Consider the following 8,401-nt stretch of genomic DNA (forward strand, 5'->3'; position numbering starts at 1 on the left):
GCCCCCTGCTCCGGCCCAGCATGGCGACCCCGACCCAGAGCCCCACGAAGGGTGAGCGTGGCCCCGGGAGGGGGCGCGGGGGGCCCCGGGACCTGAGCGCTAGGAGAGAGGATCCCGGGGTGCCGGCGTGGGTCAGGGAGGGGAGAGGGGAGGGGATGCCAGCTCCTCCCGTGGGAGGAAGCCTCTAGGGCGCCCCTCGAGCGCCCCTCCGGGCCTCTTGGCCACCCCTTCCCGGCGGTGCGGTCCTGTGCGGGACCGCGGTGGAGAGTGGCGTCCCGGGAGCAGGGATGCTCGGACAGGTCGCTATGGCAACCGGGTGGCTGGTCCAGCACAGTAGCCCAGCAGACGGGAGAGCCGGGCTTCGAGGGTGGGAGCGGTTGCGTCTGCAGCCAGAGCGCTTCTCGAAGATGCCGGGGTCGCTACGGTGGTCAAGGGGAGGGGTCCATAGCCCTCCTTTTTCCAGCACTGCTTCCCAGGGTGGGTGTTTCCTGAAACCCCTGATAGGCAGATCCAGAGGGAGAGCTGAAGGAAGAGAGAGACAGGGGTATGTAAAGAGATTGAGAGAGCCGCGAAGAGCTAGAGACGGAGAGAGACAGCAGATCCGGAGTCAGAGACACAAAGACCCAGAAAGAGAAATGGACAGACTCAGGGAGATTCAGAGAGATTGAACGGGAGAAGCAAAAGCAGTCGGCAGAGATGCAGAGAAAGAGAGAGCGAAAATTAGAGACAGAGGCGGAGAGATCGAGGGATTGAGACAACCATGGAGAGGGAAGCAGGGAGAAAGCGAGATAGAGACAGAAGACCTACAGGGAGAGAGAGGAATAGAAAGAGAAAGGGGACAACATCGGGTGGGGCCCCAACCACTGCAGCGAGCCTCCACGGGTGAGAATGGGGTGGTGGGACCCCTCTTCCCAGCCCATTCCCAGTGGTCTTTTCTGGTCCTGAAGGTGCACTTGGATGTGCACATAGATTGCCCTCCCGCCCCCATCTAGCCGCACACTGGTTTACATTTCACACCCAGTAACCCAGTTATGCACCCACTTAAACATTTGCTCCCACCCCTGCCCCCTAAAACGCCCCTTTGCTGAGCCTGCTTCTGCAGAGAAGCAAGGGATAGAAGGCTTTAAGGGGCAGGGGATGCACAGAAAGGGTTTCCAGCCCTGAGGGCAGGGCCAGGGGATAGCCTGGGGTGCTGAGGAGACCCTGGCAGTGAAGGGAACCCCAATCCCACTTGGATCGCTCCTTCCCTTCCCCCTTTCCAGGCAGGCGGGGGCTGCTGCACTGAGCCGTATCTGCAGAATCTGAAGCAGGGCGGGGGGGGGGGCTGCAGAGGCTGGAAGCCACCCTAGGGAGAGGGGGCAGGGCTGAGGCAGCAGGCCTGGCGGGAGCCCAGGGCTTCTTTTCGCAGAGATGGTGGTTAGCAGGATCGATGGCAGCAGACGGGCAGAGGTGGGAGAACAGACTCCTCGGCTCCCCCCCCATCCCCAGGCTCCCCTTTCTAAGTCACAGCATGAGAGGGGACTGCAGGTCTTGGGAAATCCCAGGGAGGAAAAGCATGTTGTACACTGCAAGCTGCTTAAGAAAACTAATTAATGGATTGTTGGGGTGCAAAGGAGAGGAGAAGAGGCTCTCTCCACCCTGTCAGAGAATAGGAGGGAAAATTAGGGGTGAACAGAAAGGAGGTGCATGAGCCCAACTGGGGCTGGGATCTCTGAAATGGACCCTCAGCTTGGCCAGAAGCCAGTCCTGCAGGGGCAACAGCAGGAGATGCAAAAGGAGGCGAGGGGGTCAAGATTGGGCCCAGAGTTCCTCACACAGGACCCCGCCCAGCCTGGGTGTCAGACCCATCACCTCTTTTCGCCTCTCAAGATGCCCCAGTTGCCATGGCAACCACCTCCTTCCTGATCTCTCCTTGGCAACTGGCCAGGAGCGCTGCACATTCCTTTTCCTGCCTCCTGGCCCCACCCTTAACCCAGCCTCGCCTTGAGGACCCAGATTGCTGGGACAGCAGGGACCAGAGGACCTTCTGCATGGAACACTGTGCTCCCAGGGAGAAACCTGAAAGGATTCGGGGACAGGTGCTCACCCAGTGGGTTCCTGATAAGTTTGTGGGAGGAAGGGTGTGTGGAAAACCAGGAGATGAAGGTGAGATAATCCAACCACTTCCCCATTAATGCTGCGTTCTTCGGCCTAGGGGGGCCTCACATTCATTCATTCATCCCAGCAAACTTCTTCGAGAGCCTTCTATAAATGTCAGGATTTACAGCAGAGATGAGTCAAACAAATATACTCACTATCTGATGGGAAAGGCAAGACAGAGCACAGGTGACTCTAAAACCATGTTTCCCCATCTTGACACTTTTGAGTATCCACCTTCATGACTTTTACCCTGTCCAAACATTCCCCACACTGCTCTTTATGTAATATTTTTCCTTCAAAGAATTAGCTTTCGAAAACTTTATTTTATATCACTAGCACAGATAAAAAAAAATCAGTGTTTTTTGCCTTCAATTGAAGGCAAGCACAAAAACAATCTTAAGCAAGTGACTTCACTTTTCTGGGTCCAGTGTCCCTTGTTGGTGAAATGGGGCAAAGATAGCACCTATATCAAAGAGTTGCTGTGATGATGAGATGTGTTGATATCTGCAATGTGCTCAGAAGAGAGCCTGGTACAGAATCCATACTATCCATTGCAGGTTAGGTAAATACATGAAGGAGAAAAGCAAAGAATGTCACAAAATTCTACCTCAGTATTGGTGCCTGCTGAAGGCTTTGAGCCCAAGGCCTGCTTTCTCTTGGGTAAAGAGGGAGATGAACAAGGGTTGGAAGGTGTTAAAGACCTCTCAGCACCAACCTAAGACTTCCTCTTTGAAGATTGGATAGAGATCTGGAAAGGGCAAACTTACACATTGTGTGAATCATGGCTATTCAGGGTCTTGCCACAGGGCCACCTGCATCAGTCAGTTTAGGCTAGTGTCTGCCATGGTAACAAATAGTACCAAAAGTAGCTCATGTCCACAGGATTCACTTCTCACTTATGCTACATGTCCATCACAGGTTGACCGGTCACCAAAGAAAACTACAACAGCCTCCGTCTCAAACATTCAGGTCACCAGGCCAGGAGGCACAAGAGATCTCTCGCATGGGCATTTAAATGTTTCGGCCTAGAAGTGACAATGACCCTTGTCCATCTCCCTCTTTACTGCCACTCACAGTTCATGGCCATAATTAGTCACATGGCTCCACCCAACCTCAAGTGGCCAGGAGTCATCCTTCCCCGAGCCAGGAAGCGAGGAGAAGAACATTAATTATGATACCGGGCATCACTCTGGCACCCCCTGACCCCCTCCACAAGTGGTAGACTCCATCGAATTCTGCTCTAGTCAAGGCCAAATGCAATAAGAACTGTCAGAGAAATTAGCCGTCAGGATGGACTTTTTTTTTTTTTGAATCGGAGTCTCACTCTGTTGCCCAGACTGGAGGGCAGTGGCCACTCCCAGCCACCACAGCCTCGACCTGCTGGGCTCCGGTGATCCTTCCGCCTCAGCCCTCCAAGTAGCTGGAACTACAGGCACGCGCTACCACGCCCGGCTAATTTTTTGATTTATTGTAGAGATGAGGTCTCGCCTGCCCAGGCAGGTCTCGAACCCGTGGGCTCAGGCAATCCAGGATGGACTTCTTGAATGAAAAGAACGTTCTGAGCACTCTTGAAGGGGAATATAGTTGGAGGCAAGGAGGTGGGAGATGGAAATATAAATCCACAGACGTGCACATTGTGGGCATATGACGGCATTTTTGAAACCGGGGTGGGTCTTCTAATGGATGAGTATGTTTCGTGTGGTAAGAGTTCCCTACATACACACACACACATACACACACACACACACGCTGGGAACGCTATCACAAAATCCATTTTTAATCTTAAAATCGATGGTGTCTTAACAATATAGTAACATAGGATATGAATCAGCACGGCTGCCGTCTATTGAATTTGGTGGCAGGAGCAAGGTGAGAGCAGTGGTTACAGCACCCTCCCCTGGGAGCTCTCAAACGACTGAGAAGTTTTAGACACTGCTCAGTGGAGTGATATGTTTGGTGGTCCTCCCGTGGGCCTGAGGTCTTTTAGCCCTCTGGCATCATGTGCACACGGGGAGTATGTACGTGCTTTGGGGGAATGAGTCCATAGCTTGCATCAGATGCCACAGGAGTTTAGGACCGGACTGCCATGTACAGTTGGGCAGATTGTGCGGTGCATAAGGGATGGCACTGACTCATGGAGAGAGTGGAGGTTGGAATCCAACCTATGCTCCACTCTTCAGGTTTTATGCCTTGCCTCCAGCCTGTATCAAGCAAAGTAAAGGGTCTGTTTATAAGATTTCCACAAAGAAATTCTTAGGCCAGTGGTCCCTTTTGGATCCTCAGAAGCATTAAGAAACCCAGTGTCGAAATCTTATTTTCCTTCTCTCTTCTTTCTCTGTTTCCCTTCCCACAGCTACTGAGGAACCTGACCCATTTTATTATGGTGAGTGTTGGATTTGGAAATGGAGGTACCCTGGAGCTAGAAGAAGGGTGGCTGCAGGTTCCCACAGGTCACTACTGAAGTGGTTTTAGCTATAGCCACACAGTACATGCTGAGCCACTGGCCATGTGACTGTATAGGTACAGGTCACATCAGTCCATGGAGGGCAGAATCGGACTGAGTATGGGGGTGGTCACACACCCCCTGTGAGCCCCCTTCAGGTCCCACCAGGACTCTGGGCTGATGCCGTGGTGTCATCAAATAGGCAGACGAGGGAAAGTCTTAAAGGTGATGACTCTGAGGCCAGGTTGCCTGGATTTGAATCCTGTCTTAGCCACTTACTAGCTGTGTGGCCTCGGGCAAGTGACTTTGCCTCTCTGGGGGCTTCTGTAAACAGAGAATAGTAATGGTTCCCACCTATGAGGACTGTGGGAGAGATTTGCCTGGATGATGCTATTAAATCATTCCCACTGAAGCTCAAATTACCCTAGGTCTGTTGTATCTGGCCCCAATTCCCTCTAAACACCTTCCTGTTGCCCCCACCCACTTGATCACTCATATTTCACCCCCCACCTCAGGGCCTTTGCACTGATGGATTCCTGGGCCAGGAATACTCTTCCCCCAGCTCTCCACACAGCTGCCTAAGGCTCCTTTTCCTTCTCCAGACCTCAGATCAAATGCAGTCTGTTCTGCCAGGAGAGGGCCACCAGCTGTGGTCCCACCAGGAGAGGTCCCACCAGCTGTGGTCACGTGCCTTGGGTTGCTTTGGAACTTGTGTCAGTTTGTTTAGTGTTTTGTCACAATGTGAAAGTCAACTCCTTGAAGGCAGCAGCCTAGACCACTGCTGGTACAGAGTGACAGCTCCATAAATTCATGGTTCAGCAAATGTGTACTGAGCAAAAGCTCCATGCAGGCACTTAGGGACACTGCAGTGTGCAAGACAGACAAGGATTTCTGAGAAAAGGGCAGATTCTCAAGTATATAAATATATATATATATATAATATATATATATATATATTTTTTTTTTTTTTTTGAGTCACGGTCCTGTTGCCCAGGCTGGAGTGCAGGGGCATGATCACAGATCACTGCAGCCTCGACCTCCTGGGCTCAGACGATCCTTCTGCCTCAGCCTCCCGAGTAACTGGGACTACAGGCATTTGCCAATACGCCTATCTAATTTTTTAATTCCCTGTAGAGATGAGGTCTCACTGTGTGGTCCAGGCTGGTTTTGAACTCCTGGGCTCAAGTGACTCTCCCACCTCGGCCTCCCAAAGTGCTGGGATTACAGGCATGAGCCACCGTGCCTAGACATTAGATAAAAGTAATGCCTATGGAGGAAACGAAAGGAGGGAATGAGATTAGATGCAAACGTCTAAATAGGATGGTCAGAGAAGGTTTACTCGTATTTGAATAAAGCCTAGATGTTGGTGAGGAAGGGAGCCAGTGTGGATATCTGGAGGATGAACTTTCAGATAGAAGAAACAGCAGGTGAAAAGGCTGTGAGGTAGGACCGTGCCTGATATGCCCAGGAACAAGCAGGGAGACCAGTGTGGCTGGGGAAGAGGATTGATGTGGAGAGGAGAGGAGGATGAGGTCTCAGAAGGAACAGGGACTCCTCACACAGGGCCTCAGGGCCACGTGAGGACTTTGGCTTTTTCTCAAGAGCAATGGAAGCCAGGGGAAGACCCTGATCTGACACAGGTGTTCATGCGTTCATGTGGCTGTGGGGGGTGCAGGCGGGCGCGGGGAAGCTAGACCATAGAGGATGCTGCTGTGTCCCAGATGAGTGACAGTGGTGGACAGGACCAGGGGCGGGGAGGAGGCAGTGGAGGGGGATTGTGATATATATAACTAGGGTCAGAGAGTCCCTGGGGGAGGGCAGGAGCGGGTAGAGAGGCCCAGGGGAGCTAAGATGCTCTAGCCCATGCCCTCACCCCCTATTAACCCACCAGAGGGGCATGTGGCAGGGCCTGCAGCATCCCCGAGTTGCAGGCCCCCGGCTGGGCGGCCTGAAGCCAGGACTGGGGCTCTGGGTGGGGCTGAGGTGCCATCCCCACCTTGATGGTCCTCATTATCTTCCCCAGACTACAACACCGTGCAGACGGTGGGCATGACTCTGGCTACCATACTGTTCCTCCTAGGCATTCTCATCATCATCAGTAAGTGTGACTCCTTCTTGGGTTGCCTCCTATCCCTGGGTGCCTTCAGTTCCCCTGCTGGCTTTTGCCATACCCTCATGGCCTGTGCCCTGTCCCCTTGTTATGTCTCTCTCCCAACAGGTAAGAAGGTGAAGTGCAGGAAGGCGGACTCCAGGTCGGAGAGGTCTGGCAGCTGTGGGGAGACGGGGGGAGGGAACGGGCGCAGCCTGGAGGTCTCGGGGTGCTTCCCTAATAGAAGGGCCCTCTGGGCCTGTCTCGTGTTTCCCATAAAACCGTTGCCTGCTGAACCCCTTTCTGCTTTTCTCTCTCATCTTTGCCTCCACAGCCCAACATGCAAATCCTGTAAGTCGGAGCTTCCCTCCTCAGGTGAGAGTGAGAAGGTGTGGTGATGTGGAAGGATGTTAGGTAGGACCAGAAGAGGAATCCTTCAGAGGGGAGCGCCCGGGTGGGCCAGACAGTGGGACCACCCACAGATGCCATGGGGCAGTTCTCTGGGAGGCTGAGGAAGTCCTGTGGATGCACAGTGTATAAACCACAGGCAGGCAGTGGGATGTGAAATGTCCCAAAGAGTCCTCGAAGATTCCCAGAAACAAATAAGTGAGCCTTTAAACACGAGGACAAACTAATTTCCCAGAGGAGAAAGCCACAAGCCAGGGAAGAGAAGGGCCCCGTGTGGGAGAAGGACTTTTGCCAGTCAGAGTGAGGTAAGAGTGGAACACTGGGAAAGACAGGAGGAGAGGACGCGTTCCAGAATGTTCAGCTGGGCAGATCTAGGGTGAAATGACTGAGGGAATGGGAGGGAGTGCTTCTGAATAATTATATCAAAATAACAAAAAGAGAGCTGTAGAGCATACAGATTTAAAGATTCGTGCTGGAAAAAAGAACATATGGGATGCAGGGAGCATGAGAATGGAGAAGGCTGGGTAGTACAGGAGAAGGATGGAGAGCCAGAGGATGGAGGTGTCCTGGGGGCGGTGAATGCAGGAAGGGGTAGGGGATGGGACTGGAGGGCAGGGGAGGGGAGAGCGGGTGCTGGTGCGGAAGGAGTAGAGGAAGACGAGGAGGCATGGAGGGTGCAGGAGCTGGTGAACCTGTAGATGAAAGACTGTGACTCCTTGGGGCTGTTCATTTTAATGATGCAAAAATATCTTGACCTGTTTTTAGTGGCATTGCATCCTTTCCAGAGGCTTTTAAAAAATCGGAGATGGGAGTCTCTGCTTTTTATAAAGTTCTGATCACTCGAAAAAGAGGGGGGTCTTGGGTTACTCAAAGCTGGGGGGATTTGATGTGGAATCTCGTGTGTTGTGTTTCCTGTTCTTTTCATGAGATTTCAGAACACCAACGGGGCAGTGTATGGACAATTCAGGCAGTGGAGAGGGGGGTGTCCGGCCCAACGCCTGGGGCTGTTTAAGGCTCTCTAGAGGCTTCTGCTTCATCCCAGTGGGATGATGGTCTCTAGCGGGTGGGAAATGGGAGAATTCCTGTTGTGTCCAAGTGTTCAGGATCCAGGGTGTTCGAAGGGAGTGAGGGTGTAGGAGGAGATTGGGGGTGCAGGACGGGAATGATGGGAACCTCTTTCTGGCAAGGGAACAGCCCCGAAAAGCCCAGATTGGGCCTAGATGTGTTCCCCGCCATGACCACTCAATGGGCAGGATGCAGCCACAAAGGCGCTCCCATATGAACCAGACTCAGGGTGGGGTGAGGCCCGACGCGCCCCAGAG

General features: G+C 52.9%; 1 protein-coding gene across 1 annotated transcript; it reads left to right on the top strand.

Annotated features, from left to right (window-relative positions):
* Positions 1-6: 6 nt before the first annotated feature.
* On the top strand, positions 7-7,636 carry FXYD7 (FXYD domain containing ion transport regulator 7). The gene is made up of 5 exons (XM_008068580.1): positions 7-51; positions 4,493-4,522; positions 6,606-6,680; positions 6,801-6,843; positions 7,006-7,636. The coding sequence occupies exons 1-5, from the start codon at positions 21-23 to the stop codon at positions 7,067-7,069; spliced, it is 243 nt and encodes an 80-aa protein (XP_008066771.1). The 5' UTR covers positions 7-20; the 3' UTR covers positions 7,070-7,636.
* The last annotated feature ends 765 nt before the right edge of the window (positions 7,637-8,401 follow it).

Source organism: Carlito syrichta, unplaced genomic scaffold (assembly GCF_000164805.1).
Source record: "Carlito syrichta isolate Samal-C Ts95f unplaced genomic scaffold, Tarsius_syrichta-2.0.1 Scaffold311223, whole genome shotgun sequence".
In the NCBI taxonomy this organism is placed as follows: Eukaryota; Metazoa; Chordata; class Mammalia; order Primates; family Tarsiidae; genus Carlito; species Carlito syrichta.

Excerpts from the sequence above, each read along its gene's own strand:
- FXYD7 (XM_008068580.1), top strand. The coding sequence starts at position 21 with ATGGCGACCCCGACCCAGAGCCCCACGAAGG. Across the intron at positions 4,523-6,605 it reads ACCTGACCCATTTTATTATG|ACTACAACACCGTGCAGACG; the intron begins GTGAGTGTTGGA and ends TATCTTCCCCAG. Across the intron at positions 6,681-6,800 it reads AGGCATTCTCATCATCATCA|GTAAGAAGGTGAAGTGCAGG; the intron begins GTAAGTGTGACT and ends CTCTCCCAACAG.